A 25,638-nucleotide genomic window follows, 5' to 3' on the forward strand; every position below is an offset into this window, starting at 1 on the left:
CATTCACAATAAGGGAGGAATTTAAACACGCCCTGCAAGACTTCTTATCTTTTTCCAGCATGAATTTTCTTTGTGTTACAGCTATCTGTGAGCCTTTGGCAAGATTCTTCTCGAAGTTCTCACTCTCTTTTTTTTTTTCCCCAAAGCTCAAGTATGGTGAATAACACTGAGTCATCTGCACACATTCCCTGCTCTCTGATTTTTTCACCTCCTTTCTGTTTGTTCATTAGCAGTTGAAACTGAACACTAGGATTGCAATCAAGTAACTTTTGAGGTTTGTAATGCAGAGGTTTTAATCTGAGTCAGTGTCCCCAAGCTTCTTTTGCAGTCTGTGGAGAGGAATAAACAGTTGTAAAACATGATTCATCTCATCTTAAGCTAGATTTGTGAAACAGGTCAGATGAATCATATCTTAGAAGCCCTCTACAGACCTAAGCTTGCTTAAGCATGAAAGAGAAACAGTCTCATGTCAGATCAGAAGAAAAAGAAAAAATAAATCTGTGTATCTTGATTTTTGGAGGAGTGGGAAAGGATGACAGTATCGCTCTGCAAAGTTATTGATATTCCCTTTCCATAGCCCAGGTACCGTCCCAGGTACAGGCTGGGGTGAACCAGGAGAAGCAGCTGCACCAGCAGACCTGTGTGGGTGGGATGAAGTGGGGTGAGGGTGTGGGGGGAGAGCAGACTCCCCACTGGCTGCAACCAGGTGAGCTGTGAGCAACCTGGCCCTAAATCTGAAGGGCCTTTTGCAGTTCCCTCACCCCAGCTACCTGCTCCTGTTGCTTTCTGCCACATTTGCTTCCTCTGCTGCCACAGGGGAGCAGTGACTTGATTATCCATGCAAAGAGTATCTCCAAATAAAGAGGAAAAATAAAGAAAAGAAAATGGATTGAAGCTGGATCCGAGAGCCCCTCAAGCTTGCCTCATGAGCACTAGGACTGACATGAGAGAGAAAAGCAGAAAACCTCTGGGAAAAAGGAAGGCAGTCTTTGTCAAAGTATGTTTTATGGATAGTTCTCATGTCTAGATGTTGTATTTTTGACAATTCCAAGTTGTTCTTGCCTGGAGCTTGGAAATATTATTCCCTTCTTTTTATTTTCTTGGACCCTGCAAGGTTTCTATCCTTGAAGTACTACAAAGCAGAGACATTATCAGCCTCTCTGTGGTACCTCAGAGGGTGTGAAGCAGAATATTTGCTGAGGTGTTTCTGTGGTAATACCAAAGCTTATTACAAACATGCTTCTTCACACCAGAGCTTTTTATTTTCGTGGTTTTGGAAGGGTAAGCAACTATTCTCAGAAAATGTATGTTCTTTTCAGGAAATGTAGCCAATGGGAGATCTGTTTTGCCATCACATAATGATTCTCTGGTATTAATGTCTGGCCAGGAATCAAAATTTGATGTTATCTATGAAATATCTAGACAGAATAAAAAATGTCCTACTAGAAGTGATTTATGTCAGATCTCCAAGTATTTACTTGTTATTGGCTTACGGAAAGAAACTCCTGCATGACAGAATAGGACATGCTGGTTGCATTCTGAATTTTGACTGAAACATTTGATACTTAAATCTAGAATGGCAGGTAAAATTTACAGGACTGAAGGTGACAAGACAGTTCACATCTCTTGACAATTACATTCATGACAGAAGCCAGACCTGAACCAGCAATGACCAAGTGGCCCAGCTCAGTCCTGCTGTGGGAACTGGGGTATCATCAGCGCTAATGATGCAGTCCAAAAGCAGTCTTATTGGATTTGGAGGTTTGTTATTGTAGCAACTAAAACAAAAAGTCAGTTCTACAAATGTTATGGCTCTATGAGTGTCTGCAATTAAGGCCCTGTTTCAGTAAACCCCTCACTTTCTGAACAGCCTGTTTTTCATAGAAGCTCATGTTAATTCTCCCTCATATTGGGAATATGAGGGCTTCTTTCACACTAAAAGTTAAATAAATTAGGGAGGTTGAGGAAAGCAAGATTTAGGGTATACAGATATGAGCAAGGTTTCTAATTTGAAGCTGGATTGAATTTGGTAGGATTTGGCTAGCTTGGAGAAAACGTTTTGAATAAATAAATAAATTTAAATTTCTTGTGAAAAGTAAGCTGTTCATGTAGAAAAAAAATCTGCAAGTTGAGACAGAAACAGCTCAAGGTGAGTGCTGGTGCTTGTTTTAGTTAGGATACTCATTTAATAAAATATTCTGAATGAAAAGACTATCAGCAAAATGTCTCTGCCCCTTTTTTTGCCATCTTTCTTTCATATACTTGTGTGCATCCTTGTACAAGTGACTTGATATTTTTACTTTAAAGCTTTGCAACCCAAGATGCATTGGGAAAGTGCAAACCCAGAGCTGAGAAACTGGAAACAAATGAAAACTCCGTATACTTGGCAAAACTACACCAGTTTAAGTCAGTTGAGGACTCAGCATAATCTCTAGGAAGAATCATGCTCCTTGCTTTTGCTGAAGCACATTTTCTTTTTGTCATCTTGTATAAGCTTTGCTGACTTTTATCTTCATTAACAGCTTGACTCTGTATTACATCCAAAAAGCTCTTCACTTGAGTTTCAGTCCCGACAGTGTCAATGGAGGACAATGTGCTGTGTGCATCACATATGTGCCATGTATTTTTAGGTTTTAAATGAGATAGAAGTCTCACTGTAGAGTTAAGCCATTCCAAGAAGTAAATGCCACCTGAGAAGAAAAAAAACCCCATATCTACAATTCACAAATTACAGCAATGAAATTTAATATAAAAATCTGTTCACCAGGGAGCAAGAGGAAAATATGTCTAAAAGTATAGAGAATCAAGGGGCAATAATAGTAAAGAAGGTATTCTAAACCATCTTCTCTTCTGTCCATATATGGTGAATCTTCAGAACATCATGATGAGCTCTTCTGTCCCTGTGAAGCAGAGAGATTTTACTCTGGCAATGTGCTTTGTGAGGCTGTTCAGGGGTCTCTCCTGTGATGAGCTGACATTTTAGCAGTAATGGGAGCTGCTGGTAGTGATGGAACTAGAACATTGCTCTTTGCCTTAAATTTTGTCCATTTTGATTAAGCAGTCCACAAGAGCTACTGGAGTGTTTCTTGACTGTAACAAGTTAAAGGGTCACTGTACTAGGCCACACACTCTCTTGTGGAAGCTGGAAGTAGCGAAGGCTGACTGTTCAGTTTCTGAAAGCAAATTCCTTTCTTTATTTTACTCTTCCACCTCTGAGAAAGAAACAGCTCCCAGATGAAGATGTTTTCTCCCATTTATCTTAGTAGAATGGGGCAAAGCTCTGTGGTTAAGAAATGGCAACACAAAGTGCCTTTTTTTATAGTAGCTCTTTGAGCAGAAAAAGTTCAAACTTTCATGAAGAAGAAAAGGAAATAATTTCTAATTTTTGCCTAATGTTATTTCTCTTTATGCTGTAAGACTGATACAGAGCTCTTGTTTCCCTGAAGTGGCTGGAGGATGGCACAGGGAGGCTGTTTACAAAGGCTGGCATTAGGCACAGGAAGTTCATCTCTTTATACTGCCTTTAAAGTTAGAAGTGCTAGAAGGGATGACTCAGAGAAGAAGCAGCTGAATTTGGGTGCTCTTGCTTGCCTGCTGAAAGGCTGTAGGCAAACTAGGCTGCCTTAAATTGGGAGTGTATCTTCTAATATAAAAAGTACCCAAATGGTATATCTTTAAATATGCTCACTATTTTGATCTGTGCCACTGCAGTCACACACTTTGACAGATGGATATCTTCCATTTGTCTTCTTCTTCAGTGGTATATCGCAAGTGTAGCTTGAGCAATAAAGCTGCTCTAGAGTTACCCATGCTTTATTATTTCTGTTAATAATCTATGAAAGATCAGTGGTCTGATGAAGGGCCACAAAATTATTCAGGCTAATAAAATACAGAGAATAATACTGGGGAGAACTTATAAAATGCCCAGCAGGCATTGGTCCAAGGTCACATGTTGATAGTAATTTGAAGGACTAGGAGCCAAAATTCTGCAAATTGTCACCATAACCACAACTGGAATTAAGCATCGACCAATGTCATGGGTAGGATTGCACATACTAGGATTTTCTGTGTGCTAATCAATTTAATGTTTCACCCTTGTGAATCTTGGCTGCTGACACAGAATGGAGGAGATTATATAGAGCTTGTGGTGTAGAGGCCATGGAGGTCATCAAGTGCATGAAGGGAGGAGCATGGCATAATCAGGAGACACTTTGCTTGCTGCATTTACGTTGGCTGCCTCTCGTTGTGCTCAATATGCAGTTGGTTGGTGCATGCCTTGCTTGCCTGAAGGATTTTGTTTGGTTTTGTTTACTGAGAAGTCCTTTTACAGTAAGCATTTTATGGTCCTGAATAGCATGCAGTGCTCTGTCATCACACATGTCTGGGCAGAACTTGCATCACAGCCCTTGTGTGAGTCCCAGACAATGTAGGAAAGTTCTGTTAATGGGAGTTATGTTTTGTAGAAGGGGACTGTGTGTGCTGCTGCACATGCCCAGCTGGCAGAATGATAAACCACAAGTTTGTGTCAGCAGTGTAGAACCACTTTTGCACTTTCCACTCACAGTAAAGACAGAGTGATGAAAAAAGGCAAGTAGACTCCAATCAGTACTGCTTTATGTCTTCTTCTCCTCACAGCTCATGCTCTTTCTTTCCTGAGTTTTTCTCCTCTTCATTTTCACCTGCCACCTTGCTGACAGAGCTACCCTAGCTCTGCAGTGCAGCAGGTAGCAGATGGAAGGTTTTTGACTCATCAAGGGTCCTTTCTGATAAACATCCCCATGGCACTGTCCAGACTCTCAGAATCATGTTGTTTCAGTTGTTGTTTCAGCTTCTCAGTTGTTTATGAGCAGGACAGCATTTCGTTTTGCTGCTGTGCAGATGCCAAAGTATAATTCCTCTGTGGAGAAACAGAAACCAGAATGTGATATACCTGTGAGATGCTTTTTGTGAAGATGAATACCTAACTACTGAACACCATTTTTTTATTATCTTGTCTAGGAAGCATTCCTTGTTCCTTGCTGAAGAAGTAACTCTTCCTTCTGCTATCTTCAGACACTGGATAGATGGGTGACAAGTAGCAGGCAAAGCAAATCTTTCAAAGGACTCAGCTCCCTGCAGTTCTGGGCAGACTCGCAACTTTCCTTAGAATGTATCCCCTGCATGTTTTTTTAACACAAGGACATTGAAAGCATGATAGAAAACTGCTGTGGCATAAGTACTAAAACCAAGTAGACTTTGACTTATTATTTCTGCTGAAGCAGAGCTGTAGCTGTCCATAAAAATTTCAACATGGTGAGTTAGAGCTGAATACATAAAAAATGGTAGTTAGTAGGTGGCCTGATCTCATCCTAATCTGATCTAAACCATGCCTAAGTGGTGTAGTCATTGAGGGAATCATAACATTGCATTTTCCTCTGTTCAGCTGATCAGTAAACATCTCAGAAGTTACAGTCATTCACTGAAATATCTGTCCATTCTTTTTTATTTCTGAATTTTCCTTCCATACCAGACTGAAATTCCCATTTCATGCTTTTTATGCCCTGTGGTACAGACACAGAGGAAATGTGCAGTCACAGTCAACTGCGCTGGTGTGGAAAGCAAAGGAGGGAACTCTGGATGTGAAGAAAGGTGTGGTAATAGTGTGAAGAAGCAGAAGGACAGAAATGGGGAAGTTGGCCCTGAAGGGGAAGCTCCAGGGAGTGTGAGCACTCAGGGGCTGTGTCAGGCTTTCCTAACGCTGGGTATCCTCCTGGATTTCATGGAGCTCAGGGTGTCAAAAGCTCTCCAGGAGATGCCACTCATTCAGGCTCTCTCCTTTTAGTGACCATGACCAAGCAAGCAAGAGGAGTAAAGTTCAGGAGCAAGCATTGCACATGTGCTTTGCAGTGTCACACGTGGCAGCCAGCTTGGCTTTGTGGGGTCTCTATGTGCCTCATGAGGTGCAGTCAGAAAACATTGTGCTGATTCCCTGTGGCTGAAAAGTTGCTGCACCAGGCAGATACATTTGAAAGAAGGCAATTAAGGGAAGCAGCAATTGTAGCACCATCATATATATATCTATTCCTATGTGGTTAATAGCATAAGTAATTCTGTCTTTTGGGAAATTTTGCTCCTTCTGTATTTCATTTGCTAATAACTCTCTGACAACTGAGTCATCAAATTACAATAAAAGAATAGAAAAATATTTTTAAGAGTGAAAATTTTAGCCAATGTCTGACAATTATGGATGTAGTTACTTTCATTGGAAAAATTATTTAGATAAGAACATGGGACACATCCAGCATGTGTGAAGAAAGAAATACGGGCATGTCTGTCACTACAGAAGTACCTGAAAGCAAGTAATTCAGGAAAAGGAGAGACAAAATGGGGTAGAGTTAGAAATCTGAGTATTTCAGTAGCATTAGCTGCAGATATTCTGTATGTAGCTTATTATGTTTGTATCTTCTACTCTCTATTTTTGTATTTAATAGCATACAGAAAATGAAAATAACTAGGTCATTTTGAAAACTTATTAGATTATTAAATTCTAAAGCAGAAAGGCCACTGTTTGTGGTAAAAGACAAGAATTTTGGCATGTTTCAGTTTTCTCGCTGTTAATGCACATCTTTTTGCTCATACCTATCCTATATGGATAAATATTGGCATTCTTGCTTCCCTGAAGTAATTCTAGTTAACTTCCTAGTTCACAATCCAGTTTGGTCATTTGCTCACATTATTAAAACCCTGGTCTTTATTAACTAAGGCATCGAAAAAATTGTTGTGCTTAGTATATTTGCACAAGCTTCAAAATAGTCTAAAAACTTACCGTTTTTCTTAGCTTCTCAATTTGTAATTCTCCAGTATGCTGATAGAAAAAAAATCACTATGGGATGGAGAAGAAACTTGAATTTCTGCTCAAAGCCCTGCCTGTGAGTCAGCACGCGGCTGGGAGCACATTTTGGCACAGTTTCCCGAGGGGAACAGCGCCTCGGTCCGCGTGGTGCCGCGCCAGCGGATCCGCCTCCCTGGCAAAGAATCAGCACCAACGAGGACTCTGGCCCTGTGAGCAGAGAGAAAAGTTTGGGGCTGGTTTGTGTGTTTGTTTGTTTGTTTCCTTTCCGAAGCATGTTCTGATCTTTTGATGGCACGTGCTTTACAAATGCCGAATATGGTGACATGCTCCCCAAGGAAGCAAGTAAATAAATTTAGTAATGATAGCCTTGGCCTAGTGTGCCATTAGTCTGGGCACTGTACAGTCATAATGAAGGACAGCATTTGTTGTGCAGAACTGGAAAATTAAGGGAGGGGAGATCAGACAGCTGCAGCAAAAAGTTAATTATCAGGAAGGATCAGACTGCATTGGTCAGGCTAAAAAGCACTCTCTTGGCACACATTGTCTAACCACCATTCTTGTTGGCAATGCAAGGCCAGATAAGGAAAGAGATTAAAATTTATCTTAGTGGATGTCCTCAGAGGTCTGCTTTTCTTGCATATGTAGTGGCAATAGAGTCAATAATGTTGTCAGAGTCCATACTGGTGATGGAGAAGTGGTTGGAGCCTGCACTGTGCCACAAAATACCATGGCTGAACTGGCTGAAGAAGACCTAATGCCTCCTTTATCAGGATAAATATCTTTGTTTTGAAAGGGACTCCTCCTTTGGCAGTGTGACTGCTTCCCAAGAAGGTCATGCTTTTCCTAATCTCTTTCCTTGATGAGCTGCATAATGAAGTAGAACAACAACAGAGTCAGCATAAATCTTCATCTAGGTCTTCACTCCACTCATTGTTGCACTAATAATTAATAATTTATTATGACCAGGTTTTGGATATCTGAGCAATTACAGTGCCATTCATGTGGTTTTATACAGCAGCTAGGCCACAGGTGGAATGGCCTGAGCAACACTGACAGAAATTAAAACTTCTACATTTCCTTACCATCTCCAGGTGCAAGGCTTCAGTGAAATTAAAGAAAATTGCTGAGCACCTAAAGGTCTACAGAGAGATCAAGAAATTGTCCTCTTCTATTCATGGGACAGTATTGTTGAAATGGTATTACTTTAGAGCCACTTTGAAAAAAAATTGTATTTACACTATCTTATAAGTGGAATCTAAGAATTCTTGCTTGTTTTTTTGTTTAGAAAATGGCCACTGAATAATTTATACACATAACTACAACAATTTCAGAGGACTGTCTAGGTTCCAAATAGATAAGGATTATTGGAGCTTCGTATTAGGGGAACTAAAGAAACTGTTCTCCTGGAAAGAAATTAAATAACAGTTGTGAATATCTTTTTTTATTTATCTCGTTGTTGTGCCTGCAGGCTTTCCTAATCTCTTACTGTAGTGACATGCTGTAAAGAGGCATTATAGCTCAGAGCCTTGGTAGGGAGAGGATGAACATCCCTGATGGACCAGGGAGGAGAGTAAGAAGAAAGGTCTCATATTACAGCCTGCACTGGAGCCTATTTATCCAATAGTTTAATCCTCCTATCAGAAAGGCATTTTTGAAGAACCGTATCTCTTTCATTTCCCCTTCTTTCAAAGGCTGATTCTTTCATAAGAGGAGGTGGGGGAACCCATGTGCAAGGAAGGGGGTGGCTGCTCCTTCCTGTGGAGCACAGGGCAGCAGCCCTGGGGCCGGGAGGAGGAAGGGCAGCAGGGAGGGGGAAAACATGGTGAGCCTCTGAAACCCCAGTCCTCTGATGTGGTGGCCAAAACCATCCTGGAGACAGCATCTGTGCAGAGGTTGCCACAGCTTGGGAAATCTGGGAGCTCTCTGAAACAAAACAGGACAGTAAGGGCTCACCCTGCAAGGACACAGTGAACCAGGGGAGATGGTTTGTACTGCCTTTGCCTTTCTCTCTGATGGACCTTGCCATGGAAGGTTGCTCGGTATTGTTTGATTTTCTCAATTTGAAACACATTTTGGTCTTACTTGGAAAAGTCACTTTATGGAGGAGGTTCAAGCAAATCCACTTCAGAGCCCCAGTGTCTTGGCAGGGTGGAGTTGACAACAGTTGGCTGACTTGGGCTCCCACAGTGACAAGTAGGAAACCAGAAGAGAGACCAATATCTGTGGCAGAGCATCATATTCTCTTCCTTAAAGCATAGCTAATGCTGAAACAAGACAAAAGTCTGGCATGCAAAACATACTTTTTTTTAAAGGCTAAAACAGTCAGAAAAGGTCATAATTTTCTTTCTTTTTCCTTTTGCAGAGCTTCTAAAGAATTTGGATTGTTTGTGTGGGGACAGCTACTGCTGTTGGCAGGGGGCAGTGCTTCTTTTCACTTCATAACTCTGGCCATGGCTTCATGCAAGGCAAGGCAATCAATGAGGCAGTGCTGTGAGAGGCTGGGTTTGAAAGCTGAACAACTGCAGTAGGAGAATTTTAAGACCTGATGGGTTTAAAGCTGCTGAGGGATTTTAGTAATTTTTTTTTTTTGGACTAATAAATTTTCTAGCATTTTAGTGCAGGTCAATGGCTGAGTAATGCTTTGGACAAAAGCGCAGACACCTGTTTGATGCGTGTTCTTTTAGCAATAGAGACATACTGGTATCAAATATATTTTGAGACTGACACCCTGCCCTTTGAGCAATCTTGTTGGTTGTTGGATTTCCAGCCCCCTGCCACCCTGCCCTCGGACTGACATCAGCAGCAGCACAGGCAGGATGCCCCCCACCATATTCATGTGAGCTCTGTTCCTCTCAAATCACACTGCCATTGCCGAAGCCAAGGGCCAGCACAACTCTTACCCACATTTCCAAGGTATTTTCATGGCTGGTTGTTGTTCCCAGGATACCAAATGTCCCTGGATGCCTACAGGAGCCAGAGCATTATTTATGATTCTCTGTTTGCTTGCAGTGATCAGTGGAGTTGCTGTGTTCAGGGTGTGCTGCTGTTCATCTCTCCTACTGGCAATAAAGCATTTATAAACTATTCCAACCACAGGTACTTAGCAGATAATCTTGGGGAAAAAACAAAGGACAGCATATTTGCATCAGAAGCACAGGGAAACTTTGCAGTGTCTGATGTGCCTTCTCCTCTCCCCATTTGATTTCCAGCTGGCATATCCTGATCATCCCAGTGCTGCAGCGCTGTAGCTCCTCTTCTTAAATGGTAGCAGTAGTAAGAACGGTAGGACTGGTGCATATTTACTTCATTTGATGCCCTCCTTCACCTCCTGACAGCCACTTTTCCCATATTTGCTCTGTGAAGAATCAGTAGTTTAAAAATAGAAATGTAGGGAAGAAGGAGAAAGAAAGAACCTGAGACCAGCTTCACCCAGGATTTTGAAAAGTGTTTTCTTTTTAAAACATTTACTCTACTAGTGACATTATCACAGGAGTCCTTGTTGATGTCTATGTGTTTTTATATCATTGTAAGTGACTTAACTCTGTTTTTATCTCCTCTTCTCTCCCAGTGGAGTTTTTATACTGTGATTTGGCTTCCATGAAGTCTATACGGCGATTTGTGCAGCAGTTTAGAGCAAAGAATTGTCCACTCCATGTCCTGGTGAATAATGGTGAGTTCTGGTTTTTTCTTCACACACCTGTAGGGGAAGATGTGACAAACTGAGGTCTTATCTATCACTTCAGATTTCAAATAGATTATCTGAATCATACAGCAGGTTACCATAAGGCTGCATTAACTGGCATGTCTTTCTAGAGTTAAATTGCATTTTTGGAGAGATTAGGTGAGGAGTCTGAACACTGAGCCACACCTGCTCATGTTGTTATTGCAAGTCTGGTTTCTTTGCTGTGATTTTTTAGCTCTCCAGCACTAAAAAGAATGCAATTATACAGGAATTTGAGCATCTCTAAGAAAAATAAGAAAGTGATGCTGTACTTTACGCCAGTAGAAAATCTGTCTTTTCACCTTTATTTACTTTCTCTCCCCTTAGGTTTTTCCGTGTATAAACACATGTTTACTGTGGGTGACTGGTGATCTGGGCTGGGGGTTTAATCCACCTGAAATGTAATCTGACAAATTATCCAGCAAATTCAGAGAAGTCACTGCATAGATCCAGATGCTACTGGAAAGCTGTTCATAAAACTGCATCCTCAGTGGTCAGAGCACAAATTAAAAGGACAATATTTATCTTGCATTCATGCAATTATCAAATGAATCTAATTATTTTTAGGGATTTCAGTTTTGTTATTCACATACTTGCTATCTAATTTTGTATTATAGCCACTATCGCAGACATTTCTCCACAGAAATCCTTTCTTTCGGATTTCTGTGTCTTCTGGAGGCCAGAGGCTTCAGAAGACAAGGTAAACAATTATTATCAGCTGCTGGGGAATGCAACAGGGACACCTTGATTGGCTCATTTTCTATGTTTATAATTAAGGGCCAATCACCAGTGCAAGCTAGGGAACTGAGTCCTTGGCCACAACTTTGTTATGGATTCTTTCTTTTCTATTCTTAGCTAGCCTAGCTGCTCTGCAAACCTCTCTCTATATTCTATTAGTATAGTAATAATGTATTATATATAATATCTTAATAAATCAAGCCTTCTGATCAAGATACAAGAGTCACCGTCTCTCTATCACCAGCGGCGACCCACTCAGGCGCGGCAATAAGCCACAGTATTTTTGGAAGCCAGCCTGTACAGCAATTTTCTTCCAGAAACCATGGATGCTCTGCATGCACTGTCCTAAAGGGGAATTTTCACCTGTCTATTTAAATAGGGGAAAAACCCACTAGCAACAATTTAGGTTTCTTTTAGAAGTTTGCTGCTGTGATATGCTGCTGTTCTTGTTTTCCCAACTGTTTACATATTTTTTTATTAAGACATCCCAGAGAACACTTTCTGTTTCCCTGTGCACACTTCCATCCTAGTGAGAGCAAATGTGCTGTAAATAAATGTGTTTGTTATATTCATTGGTGCCTTAAAGAGCTCTCAGTAACACAAGTAAATACTGTAATAAAAATTCAAGTGTTTTTTATTTGCTGATTGATATAAAACATTTGTGAAATGTTCAGTTAAACATTCATTTCTCTTTGATTAGTCCAAAAAGCCTACCATTATTATTTTAATCATGCAATAATTAGAGGTGGATATATAAGCCTAGTTGTAGTTAATTAGTGAGTATTTAAACCTAGTTACAAAGTCTTTCCAGATTTACTTTTAAACATGCAGAATAAAAACTGTTACACAGATGGGAACAACACAATTTGAAAAAACAGCATTTTATGGGAAAAGGGTTTTTTAATTCTATGTACCCATCAGGCATCTCCTACCCTGCACTGGTTTGCACCATGAGCAAAGCCAGCATTGTTAGCTGGGGCTTGGAGGCCAGTTGGGGGAGAAATGATGAGGGCGAAGCAACTGGGCAGTCCTCTGAAATACAGGATTTTTTTCTGCCCTAGCTGCTGCTGAATTGGGTTGGATGAAAATTAAATGTGTCTTCTTATCCAAGAAACGAAGTTGTATTAAAATTAATCTCTTATTGTTCTTAATATGTTACAAGACCAAAGAGTGTAAGCCCAAAATTTCTTTTAAGAAAGGAGTTTGAAACTAAAATTTATTCTTCTTCAGTCTATGTATTTGTAATTTGCAAGAAAGCCATTTGATTTCACTATGCCTTTTTGCCAAATACAGTTGGCAGGAGAAATCTGTTGTTTGATAAAATCCTTTTAGAATCTACAATGAAATGAATGGTTCAAGTCATTTTTTTTGCCTTAACAGAATCACATCCAAAGCACAGGTAAAGTATTCCAGAGAATTAGGTTAGTCTCTGGCCATTGCCTGGCAATGACTCCACTTCTGAATGCTCTTTCCCACATATTTTTTCTTTCTTTTTTTTAAGGTCCTTTTTATTTGCTTTTGTAAATAATCTGTAGCATTTAGTTTTGTTACTAGTGAAAGTACAGTTTCACCAGTAACTTTTGTTTCATAGTGAAAGCCCAAATGTTTCCTTGCTACATAAGAGGAAAATGGACAAACCCAATAGAGGAGAAGTGGCCTGATGCAAAAACCACCAGCACTGAGCACAATCAAGACAGGTGCTGACCTTTGGGCTATCTGGTTGGCTTTTCTCTTTCCCTTTTCCTTCCTCTTTCCCCCTTTTTTATCTTTTTACTTTTTTTTGTTTCAATGCACTAAGGAGGATGATTCAGTCAGTGGGCTGCAGAGCTGGAAGCACTACTCTCTCAGAAGCCTCATCTCAGTTGCCTGTTCCACTGCCTTTCCCATAGGTTTTGAAAATCAGATTTTGTATGCATCCCATTACTTCTGAATCAAACTATCAGCAAGCTAGTAAAATTTTTTATTTCTGTCTTCATAGGACCAAGCATTTTATTATCAGGGCTGCAGTCTTCTGTTACATTTAGTGTAAAAATGCAAGAACTGTTACACTGAGATTTTTGCATTACATACTAGTATTGTTTAATTGTTTAAATCAAAATCTTTTAAATTGATTGATATAATCATGTGCATATGTTAGTGAACTTTCCATCTATTATCTCCATGGATATGTATCCTCTGTCTACGTGAAGGTGTATGATATTCACTGAGGACTTGTGCAAACCTGTCAAAAGGCCAAACATTTGAAGATGACTTGATAAAAGTTCCAACATTTTACAAGAATGCATGCTATTAAATTAACATTAAAACATTATTGAAGATAAGGGATTTCATGTGAATTACTGTGAATTCATGTGAATTTCATGTGTAAATTACACATTTACATGTGAATTACTAAATAAATAATCAAGACTACATGTCTGACCTGAGACTGTTATGAAATTCAGCAGTTTGTAAGGTAATTGGTGATTTTTTTTTAAAAAATATCTCTTCACCACTTGCTCTCTATCCCTTACCTAACTCAAGGATTCAGCTGGAAATTAAATTAATACTAAAATCCTGAGTTTCAAAGTATTCTCCTAGACCTTAACATCCAGATCCCACAATAATCATGTGAAGTTTAGGTATCCAACTAAATGGAGATTAGTGCACTAGTCACCTCCTCTTTTTGTTTTAGCTTATTTTAGCATGTACATTTAACTTTCTAATTTCTAATTTAAAAGGAAAAATTTGGTTGAATGCACGCATTATTTCAGCTGACAAATAAGGGCTTGTTTTTCCATTACTATGCTTTCTGCATCAGTAATGTGCAGAATCAGCTCATGGTTTTTAAAATAAACAAAACATATTAAAAATGAAAATAGAGTATTATATAAACTTTTTTTTAAATACAATGTGCTTGTGCTAGAAAGAGAAAAATGCTATGACATAGAAAAAAATTCATTTTCCGTAGAAAACAAGAAGTAAGCTAAATGGTTGAACTGTAAGCCACAGAAAGAGGAATACAGCACAAGGAGTGAAGAAAGCTTTGTCTGACAGAAGGTCAGAAGAATGTGTCTTCTACTCTGCTAATTAGCATTTGGGTGCTAATTTTTAGTTTTGTTTTGGAAAGAACTCTGTCTCTGTACAGCTGAAAAGCATTTAGCAAATTACAGCATGTACACTAATGTTAATTATTTAATATATTCCTAAAAATGGCATTGCTGTTAAAATGCATTAGAAAGTCTGCTGTCTTCTTGTGGTTGAAAAAGGGACAGATACTAAAACACTTTGTAAAATTCCATGACCAGCAGTCACTGTTTCATGCCAGAGATGTTTTTCCCTAGCCTTGAAGGAAGCAATTTTCTCTGTGTGCTAGAACTGTTTCTTAGCACATTGTAGTTAATGTGTTTGCTTGTATGTTGTTTACAGTACCTAATGATCTTAAAACCAACAGAGCCAACACAAAAATCACAAGATATTTAGGGACACCAGGATACTTCTGCATGCCAAACATGCACTGTCTAGCTCATTAACAATGAAATGCCAACTTAGAGATTTCAGGCTATTTATTAGTAGCCTATTGCAGGCAGATTACAGTTAATGTATTTCAGGTTGAAGCCTATCTAGGCCAATTTAAAATCAATATTCCTGAACTGCTAGCTAATTCAGATGATCATATTTGGTATTTTGTGGATCATCTGAGAAATTATCAGTATCTTGATAGAACAAATAAGTCTCTATAAGCTTACCTCTTCAGTTCCTAGAGCACATTAAAGCTGTATCAGTAGCTGAGTATGTGAAATATATATATTTCCTTGTGTTACATACACACAATCCAGCCATGGAGTCCTTTGAATAGTCCCATAGATGCTGTCATGGTTGATCACAAATTATTCTTGCATTTGAGTATTTGCAGGATCAGATCTTCAGAAGAAAAGTGAAATTCAATGGCTGGGAACAAGGACATGTATCAAATGCAAACAATTTTATACATACTTACCTACTCACAGGTCATATTTATAAGATGTTAAATTGTTAAATTGTTTGAAATTATCACAGTGAGATCTATGAAAAGATCCTGTCCCACTGGATTAGGTAAGAGCCAGCTCCCTTGCCTGGAGCAGCTGCAGGCTACACTGGCTGTTCTGATGAAAAGGAAAGAAACCTCAGAGATGTGGAAATTCACTGGAGAAGGCCTTGAGGGAAAGTTAGTGAGGAGGGTTGCTGTTACTCCAGTGAAACTTGGATTTCATTGAAATTAATGCTTCTCTTGCAGCCACACAGGAGAGCTGTGGTGAACTCAGGATATGATATCTCAATAAAGTTCTTCCAGTGTCTCACTGACAACATCATGTTTCATCTTTATCCTTCCTCAAAGACAAATTAGAGCAATACCCAAGCAAAGCTGTGATGGAAAAGGTTCAGAGGGATAGGGACAAAGACAGAAGGGGATGAACAGAAGAGTAAATAGCCTTTACCTGTATGTAATGGATGATAAGTACTAGACATCATGGAAGAGCTGGGTCTTTGGGAATGGTTTACCTGGAAAAATCTGATTTGTGGTGGTGGAGAGATTGACCTACAATGGATCGTCCATGTATGGTGAGAAAAACTGGGAAAATTCATAAGGACCTTAGCATACAGTATTAACACACTCCAAAATGAGAAGAAACTCCCAGAGCCATATTTTTTATGAAGTTCAGTGCATGACAGATGCCATCTCCTCAGATTTTTTGGCTGTGGGGAGGCTGGCTGGCTGCTCACACACTGCTCTTCCCAGGTATTAGATGCCTGGGGTATTGTGAGTAACTTGTCTGGGCACGTGTGTCAGAGCACCATGGCACCTCTGGCAGCATCCAGCCTGGCTCATCCACAGCAAGTGAGGGTTGTGCAATGCCCACGTTTATCTGCCATATGGACTTTTAGCAGCAGTCATCAGCTGGAGATTTTATTATACTTGGATAGCACTTCTGTCTGCCAGAATTATATGTACCTTATAAGAAGATGTCAAATTTAATATAAAAGGTTTATTATTTATTGGAAGAACTAATAAGTTAGAGGGGTAACCTTAGACTCTTCTGGCTTTCAAAGAGTAAGGATTTCATTCATGAAAATCCTGACTTTTGTTTGATATTATCTTTCTCTTTCTGATAATTTCCAAAGCTTTTTTTTTCTGTCTGTGATATCAAACACTTTTTGAAGGGGGAAAATATCTGAGGCTCCACATGCTGCAGGTTTTTGACCCATTTGCTTTTATGTCTTCAATGTGAACATTTTATCAGTGGAAGACAGACACAAAATTCAGCTATTGATGGATTAGGAAACCCAACCAGTTCTACTTAAGTGTGTGGAACATTTGCCACTGGCTTTTCTGAAAGGCAGGAGTGAGCCATGTTTTATTTTTTCTTAATCCTTTCATAGATTTTAGGTAGAAATACTTTTTATCCAAAATGCAAACTGAAATACTTTACTTCTGAGAGAATATCCTATTGAATTAGAAAGCTGTGACTCACTTCCCGATTTTCTGATTGTGAGTGGGCTAACTCACCATTGTGCCAGCTCAAATAACCAAGCAGTTACTGAGCATGTTTTTAGGAAACACAGGGTTATTTGAACCAGACCTAATTAGGAATGCTCTGATTTATTTCAGTCCAAAATCAAAATCTTGGCTATGAAATGTATTTACTTTTTTTAACTGACACATTTCCCAAGGAACTGGCTTGTGCTGTGTTCACGTGTTGCAGTGTGACCTTGATTCAGAACGTGAATCTGTTCTTATGGAGGTATTACTGCTGGTTTGGTCTTGTTCTGAATCTACCAAGATTTTGCTGTTGTTCTCAGAGTCCCTGAATGTGGATTGTCTGCAGTTTTTTATTTTCTTTAACCTAGTGGGAAACTAGGAATTTATTTTTTCTGGAAAGACACATTGCTTTGTCTTTGGCACAGCCAACACAGTGCACATCTCCCTTGCGAGCATTAGGTGGGTCTGGGAGCACCAGCAGCAGACATTACTCAGTTTTCGATTCCTCACTACTTTGCCAAACTTTTAGTGTTTGGGCTAAGAGTTTCCATGCCAATTATTTGCCTTAGGCTGGCTTTGTTTTTTTTATTTTATTTTGTAATGCCAGATAAAGCAGTTTATCTGTTTCCAAGAATGATAAGACAAACATCTTAGGAGCTTTTTTTTGATGTCAGAAATGATGGCAAAGCTTTTCATAAAGGCTGTGGTGTTATCACACAGTGTGGAATTGAATGCAGACAAGATCTTGCCTTTGTGTCAGTGCTGGCTGCATCTTTTGTTACATATGGAATATTCCCCTGATGGATCAAGGCAGAAGTCTGCTAAGCACTACAATTTGTGAGCCACCTTTTATAAGTTCCTCTCTGAATATTTTGCCTATTCTGAGCACGTCCCAAGTCAATCCTGAGCAGGTCTTTCTGCCCAAATCACAGCCTTGAGCCGTGGTGGGAGATGCTGCATACAGGCAAATGCACCAGCATCCCATCTGCTCCTCCTGCCTGCCTCTGAGCTTGGTGGAGATGGGCACTGGGTCACATTTCAGGCCCCTCCAGTCTCTCACTATCGAGACTGGTGGCCTCAGTCTTCCATGGGCTCTGAGACAAGTTTCTGTCCCATGAAAAATAGACTGTGAAAAGTTCATGGGTGGGAGGAACAGAACAGTTGGCTGGGAAGCATCAGGATGGACAGAAACCTTGATTGCAAAACATTTGAATTTTCTGATTGAAAGACTTCTGTTGTCATTATATTACAGAAGTTCTATTATCGATACATTGCAAAGGTTCTATACTGCTAGAGTTTCCCACCTCCTTGATGTTTTGTATAGACAGCTCCCGTAGGCACTGACTCTTCCTTGTTCTCACAGCACCCAGCTGACTCCAGTTCCCCTCAATCAACCCACCCACTCTTTTATAACACTCTTCTTATTGGCTACAGGTGTGGCCTGTTAAAGTCAGGCCTGCTCCTAATCCTTAATAATTGGCTCAGCTGCAACTCTTTAGGGGGTAAGATTACTTTCTATACTACCTTTATTTACTTATGTTCTATCCCCCTACAGACTTCTATAGAGAATTAAGCTAACAATATAGCATATGCTCTTGTTAAATATCAGAAAATCAATAAGAGAGCAAGTACTGAGGTAGAGCTGGGGTGGGTGGTGAGGATGAAGAGAGCCATTAGGCATTTCTGAACTGTAGGAGATGTCTCAGTCCGAGGTTGGAAATGCTTAGACACCATATAATTCACAAGGATCAAGTTCTTAACCTTGAGGACTGGAGTATCTATTGGGTACTAAATGATTGAATCTTTTCTCTATGGAGGCATTCTTGACTGATCTCTTACTTGCAAGTTTACTGATGTTTATCAGGGATGAGAATTATTGCTCCTGGTGGAGAAGGAATTGGAACCTCTCTCCTGCTTGATCATCCAATTCAATAGGGTGGATACTTGTGACTTAGTCACATCTGGCTGATACTGAGGCAGGGATGGAGCCTCAGAGCCAGAGATCATGGCTCCAGCAGGAAACAAGCCTCAGCAGTGAGGGTAGGGTGAGCCAGGTGTGTGACAGGCAGATGCTTGCAGGGTGCAGAGTGACGTCTGATTGAGACACAAATGAGTTACAGTGGCTGGGTAAGAGAATAGGGAGAAGGAACCTACTGTTTGCAGGGAAGCAGAGAGGAAGATGGAGCCAATCTACATGTCTGGAGCTGAGCCTCTCCCCTCCTTCCTGAGCACATGCAGTTCCTTGATAATATCAGCATGGGATCGTTGGATTGTGGTAGTAAGGGAGGAGAGGAGGCTGGGAAGCAGAACATTGTCCTTGGTTCATCATGGCCACGCATTTTGCCCAGCACAGGGAACTGGGGAAGCTGTCAGGAAAGGTAATCAGAAAAGGCAATGGATGATGCAGAGCATCTTGGGAGTAGGAAGCAGGAGGTGAGAGCTCATGGGAACTTGTTCAGTGCTGGAGCAGAGGCTCAGGCAAACTCCTGTGGAGAAGTGGTCCTGGGATGAGGCAGGAGAGACCTAATCCTCTGGAGATGGCTCTTCTCCACAACCCCAGGCTCGGTCCCTTTCCTTTATCAAACCTATTTTCACAGTGGCCAGCAACTTCCAGGAAAGATCCATGCACAGGACACTGTTCCAGCACTGATGCCAAATAGACTACCAGGTGTCTTTGCATCTCCCCAGTGGTCAAATGCATTGGTGTGGTATCTATGTGTCATCCAGGTGTCTTTGTTGTGCCGTGGGGTAAAAGTTCTTGCTTTGTTTCATTTACCTCCCATTTGGCTTTGGAAAATTGCATGCACACATATAAAACTCCAAAAGACATTAGGAAATGCAAGAGTCCAAGCTCCCTCTGGGGAGACAGGGAGTAACAGACAATAACATTGGGAAGCTGCACCATTTTGTCTGTGTTTTTGTGGTTTTCTCCCAAACTGTTGGGATTTTTATCTTTTCAGTTCTCATGCACTGTTAATCTGGCTTCTGTGCATGGTCCTGTTGAGACTCAGAACATTCCTGGGATACCAAGAGGCACGTGGCCTACCTGTAGCTCTAGATTCTGGGTTAGGGATGTGGTTTAGTAAGCAGCCATGTCACAGCTTTTAGAGCAGTGCTGTAGATTCACTGCTCTTCAGCCCAGACAAGGCAGGGAGAAGCAGCATCTGTAAGAAGTCATGTGGGCACAGCTGTGCCTCCAGTAAGCACTTCTGGGGCAATTCTTACACTAAAGCCATTGCATGTTCTTGTTGCTCACTTGTCACTACAGGACATGAAATAACACAATGTGGACACACAGCTCTCCCAAGGTAAAAAAAGGACTTTTAATTTCTGCCTCCAACATTTATAGATTTCCAAAAGTGACAGTGGATTGGAGGGTGACAGTGCCACCTCTCCAATGACACCGGACAAACCAACACTCCATCAAATTTCTCCTCCTCCATGAAAGAATGCAAAACAATAAGTTATTTACATAAAGTGAGTGAGAAAGTTTGTTACAAGAATGTAAACATCAGAAGGCTTAGAAAAACTTAAAAAGCCAGAGAGACACACACTAGCCAGGAGAGACCCACAGGGCAGGCATACTCTGGGATTGCACAGCTCAATGGAACAAGGTGGAACAAGCAATCTGCTCCAGACAGCCTAGCCAGGGCGTGCTGCTGTATGATTCTCCTGTCACGTGAGAGGTGGGCCATGCATTTTACATGCAGGCACACCCAGAGGTGTTTTGTTGCATGGGTGTGCAGAACAGAGCAGTTTTGACGTTCTGTGAAGTGGGGGTGCGTTTCCCTGTGTGGCTGCACTCGTGGGGTTGGAAGTGCTGCTGAAGGCATCAGCTAAGACAGTGCAAAGCCTGTATGGAGGAAGGGCTTTGTGCTTTTACTGGAAGTAACTGTCTCCTCATTTTTCCCCTTGGGAACATGTTTGGTACAGTATGTATCTCTTCCTTGCAAATAGCAAGAATTGGGTGAATGTGATTATAAAGGTTCCCCTCCTGCTGTGAAGGTGTTATGTGTGTTTGTGGCTGACCTATTGCTTTATCTGCCCAGCCTTTGGCTGTCTGGAGATAAAAGAACTTGTGTGAGGGCGATCTGCCTCCAAACCCTCTTCTGTGGGCCTGCCTGGGAAAGCAGACATTTTGTTCTGTATGTGGAAAAGAGATTTTAAATTTTTCTTTTGGAGTGAGTTTGAGAGAACTGACTTTAAAAACCTCCAAGCAGCTCACTGTTAATAAATCCAGATGAGTGAAATACTCGTAATTTTACACCTCTTAAAACACATTTTATAATGGAGATGGAGGACGACTTTGCAGTGGGAGGTATGGGAGTTAGAGCAATATTTGTCATCATCTGCAGTACAAGCAGGCATAGTGCAAATTCTCCTGTATAATTCAATAAAAATGGGGTATGTCTGGCCTACAATATTTCTAACTATCATAAAATTTTTTGTTATGCTGCATGGAGTGTCAGATCCATTTTGTTCTTTAAATTACATAAGATGGATCAGAAACCAAGAGTTTCATTACAAACTTTTATAGAAATTCATCATAAATTCCTTACAAAGACAGCTCTCTTGAAGTGTATTCATTCATTGAGTGAGAAATATGTTTATTGATTGCCTAGTCATAGAATTAAAAAAGAATATATTTTTTGTTATGCATTAAAGTGAATTAAAAATGTGTATAATTTGAACATTGAATTGAATATGACAATAAACGCAGAACTGCAGCACACTGGAATGTATTGCTATTTCTATAAGAGCAGTTGTTCAGCATCGTTTTGCAGAAAAGTATTTTCCTTATTCTAATTTATTACTACCTCTGCAAAATCACACATCCATGTTTTGTTTAGTCAGTTTTTTATTCCCATACTATCAGTCTTTTTGCTGGAATATTTCAGCGACAGCTAATCAATTACAAAGTAGAAGCTTATGTTCAGTTTACTTATTAATTCATTTTCCTATGCCATGATGTTATCAGTGATATTTTAAAACTGAATCTTCTGGAGACAATGCAGCTAGATCAAGGGGAAAAACATATAAGAAGGTTATATCAGATCTGAGGTGTTTGGCATTAATGGTTTGTGTGCTGCCTCTTCAAATTTCACATTGACTCTGAAAAAAATTATAAGGCTGACTGTTGATAATTAAAATCAGAAAGATACTGAGTTGTGTGGATTCCATATTGGAAGAAAAAGCAGAGTCATTATTAGTTTACAATGAAAAGACAAGGCATTTGTTAAGGTTTCAAGTAGTATTGGATTAATCTAAAGAATTAAAAGGAGAACCAGCTTTCCTTTTTGAGTTAGCATTTGGGACCCTTAAGTAAAGCTGAAGATGTTTCTGGATAAGAGAAAATCAATAGCGTGCCACTTTTAGTATCTACTGAATGTTAGGTAGTTAATAATTTAAGAAAGAGAGCTTGCTGCTACACTTACAAGGTTTTCCCTTTTGTTAAGGAAGGAGACAGGTTCAGTTGCCTGTTGGGTATTCCTTTGTACGCTCACTTTTAGTAAATTAAAAATGTCTTTTCCTCAAATAAGAGAAACTGCCCTCAGACTACAGGGCAAGATTTTTTGACAGCCTTAATATGAACTACCTGAAAGATGGGAGCCTTTAAAAAACAGAACAAGTCTTTCAAAGGTGTTTTGGCTTAACATTATTTGAGCAGCTGTTGAAGACAGAAAGGGAATTGTAATAGAATCAGATTGAGGCAGGGGTGATTGTGCCTGCTCAAGGACTTGACCAGAATTTCTTCTCAGGGGATGCTCTTGAAGAATGAGCAAAAGAATATTGGGGAGCGTGTATCTTTATGGTTGTGCATTGCGTAAATGAAAATTTTTTCTGTCTCCCGACCTGAGCTCAGATCTATTTTTTTTTTGCTTCTAGGATGCACAGCACAGATGGTGGAGACTAATTGGTGCGGAGGGCAAAGCCTCTCTGTGTTGTTGAAATTCTGTGCCCCTCTGGAGGTCGGGGGTGAGGTTGCAGAGGCGCAGGCATCCTCGGGGCTAATGTGAGCGACGGCAGCTCCCTGGGCCTGCCTGCTGCTCACGGTGCAGCAGCTGTCCAACACACTTCTGCCTAACACACAGGACAAATTTCTCCATCCCTCCATCTGACCCAACTAACAGAAGTGTGTCTGTGCATGGAGGGGTCCTGTACCGAGCCCTGCAGCAATCCCAGCAGATGCAGAAGCAGCATTTGCCGTGCAGATCAGCCTTGCTTGCTGGGGCTCTTTTACATTGGCTGCCTTTCTCGGGCTTGTATTTTACCAGTGTTGCTGCCAACAGAACTCTGGCAAATTACTGCCTTTCACCTTTTCCAAGTGTCAGAGCTTTGGAGGGCAGGATGGCCTCAGAGATATGCAATCAATTTCCTTGTACTAGGCCTGGTGTCAGAGAAGCAGCAATGTTTCCATGTGCCCTCCTACAGCTCATGCTGATCTCTATCTGTGCTGAAACTTGCACTGTAGCAGGCTGTGACTTAGTCTGGGAGCCTGGGGTGTGTTTCATCCCCAAGTCATTCCCATCCTTTCCTTCTTCCCAGAAAACAAGAAAAAGTCACAGCTGGGCTTGTCTCTCATTTGCATCTGTCCATAACCTTCATGGCAGTTCTCAGTCCCAGCCACTTACAGATGTGATAATACAGTTTACAGCAGTAAATCACATAGGGAGATGCTAATCAAAGCTTTTGTGGAGCCTCATAATATAATTTGTGTTGTGTTTCTTTCACTGTGCCACTGGTCAGCATCGCTCATGTCCAGTCTTAAGTTCTCCATTTGCAAGTATGCTGTGTTCCAACCAAACATTTTGTTTTCTCTGTGGCCTTCTTGAGTTTCTTCCCCTCCCGCTGCTTCTCCAGTTGTTATATTAAATGGCAGGAAGCCACAGGTGAATCGCTATGGCTGTTTGCCATACTAAAAAAGATTCCAAAAATATGTCTCTTTCAGCCTTAGAGACAGCAACAAAGCAGGAATGTCAGGTGGCAGGAACCCCCAAAACAAGTGATGTAGATGCACAGCACGATGGTCATTTAGTGTGCAATCATCAGGTCAGGCTAACATCAGGAAATGGGATGTTGAAGTCTTTTTAGTGGGCACATGAAGTAGCATGAGGATTAAGCTGATGCTCTGTCATGTGTTGTGAGCAGGAGTGGCCTTTCTGCTGTATCATATTTATGGGTGTTAGACAGAAGCATCCTATAACAGGATTCTCCATGAGTTGTGTCCATCTACATTTAAATGACAAAGGCCATGTCCACTTGTACACTAATTTAATTTTAACAAAATAAGAAAAATTTATAGCATTCCAGTTAATGTTATAACTGAGCAGGGTAACTATCCCTCACACAGCCTCACACGGGATATAATTTATGCACGAGCTCAGAATTCTCTGCAAGATGCTGAAATCAACATCGCATGATGGGGATGTGGATACTTATTTTAGACGCTGAGTTTGAAAATTGTGGTTTGTGGAAATTTATGCAAAAATATTGCCAAAATAAGCATTGAAAACCTAATTTCAATATGCAGCTGCTTGTAAGCATGGTAATTAAGATATATTGGGTAAATTTACTACATCTGTTCTCTGCCACACCAGTGAGAGAGAAGTTGCAGATTTCAGATGTAGACTCACCAGAGCTTTCAACTCCAGCCAGGACCAGGAGAAAGCTGTCTGGGAGAGCAGGTCTGCTGCCTAGCCTGGTTTTGTCTCCACTGCTCAGAGCTTTGATGGGGGAATGTTGTTGGGATCGCCCAGCTTCCACCTCTTGAAAACACTTTTCACAAATGGACTCACAGTCCTGCAGGGAGGGAGAGAGAGAGTCAATCAGCACATTTTCTGGATAAAGAAACCAAAGTGAGGGTTCAGACATTTTTCTTGTCAGGAATCAATCAGTGTCGACTTTACATGCCATCACCAGTCACTCACTGCTCAGAATGCTGTGTTTGCCCTCTGCAGCAGGAGACCCGTGCTCCTTTTAGATTGCTGCTCCTCTGAAATAAATCAACAGGTTTTACCTCTACTTTTTCCTCCAGCTGGGGTGATGCTGGTCCCTGAAAGGAAGACGGAGGATGGGTTTGAGGAGCACTTCGGCTTGAACTACTTGGGACACTTCCTGTTGACTAACCTCCTCTTGGATACGCTGAAGCAATCAGGAACGCACAGTCACAGCGCTAGGATCATCACTGTCTCATCAGCCACCCATTATGTAGGCAAATTGCACCTAAACGACTTACAAAGCAGGTACCTATCCCTTTTTTGTATTCACTGATCTGTAGTAATCCTGTGCAGATTAAAATACAAGAGAATTGTTACTGACTATGAAGAATTGTTACTGACTATGAGATGGGGTTTTGTTGCCTTTTTTTTTTTTTAAACAAAATTTATGGTGCTTCTGAAGCACTTGCTTAATATATTTAACATTTGATCAAAGCTTGCAGCCTTGAGCCAAAGGTACCAACAATTTATAAATTCTGAATGGTGTCTTTTATTCTGGACTTGGCAAACCTCACTTTGCTTTCTGATGCTTATTCTGCGGTGATGCTCGTGGTGCGTGCGGCGCCTGGACTCGCCGCTACCTAACCAGGGAGGGATGCTCCGTAGCCGGGATGTTTTGAAATGGCTTGGAGGGACGCTAATAGAGGTTATCCCCGAGAGGATGCCTGCACGGAGCCCTCAGATGAGCTCAGACAGCCGCCTGTGGCTGCATCGAGCAGGGATGCTGCCGGGGCTCCGGGGGCAGCTCGCCCTTGCTGCCCAGCTGCCTCGCACAGCTGCAGCGCCGGCCCTCTGCTGCTCCTGCCCTGCCCGCAGCTCCCTCTGCCCCCGGCCCTCTCCTTCTCCTGCT

At 40.9% G+C, this 25,638-nt stretch overlaps 1 protein-coding gene across 3 annotated transcripts in view; it reads left to right on the forward strand.

Annotated features, from left to right (window-relative positions):
* The window catches only part of DHRSX (dehydrogenase/reductase X-linked), a 161,936-nt gene that overhangs the window by 91,402 nt on the left and 44,896 nt on the right, over window positions 1-25,638 (forward strand). For all 3 annotated transcript variants that reach the window (XM_063149680.1, XM_063149678.1, XM_063149679.1), the window contains 2 exons: window positions 10,401-10,502; window positions 24,827-25,034. In XM_063149680.1, the coding sequence (XP_063005750.1) occupies window positions 10,401-10,502; window positions 24,827-25,034 (310 nt within the window). The remainder of the gene's footprint in view (window positions 1-10,400; window positions 10,503-24,826; window positions 25,035-25,638) is intronic.

This window comes from Melospiza melodia, chromosome 2, assembly GCF_035770615.1.
Source record: "Melospiza melodia melodia isolate bMelMel2 chromosome 2, bMelMel2.pri, whole genome shotgun sequence".
Taxonomy (NCBI): Eukaryota; Metazoa; Chordata; class Aves; order Passeriformes; family Passerellidae; genus Melospiza; species Melospiza melodia.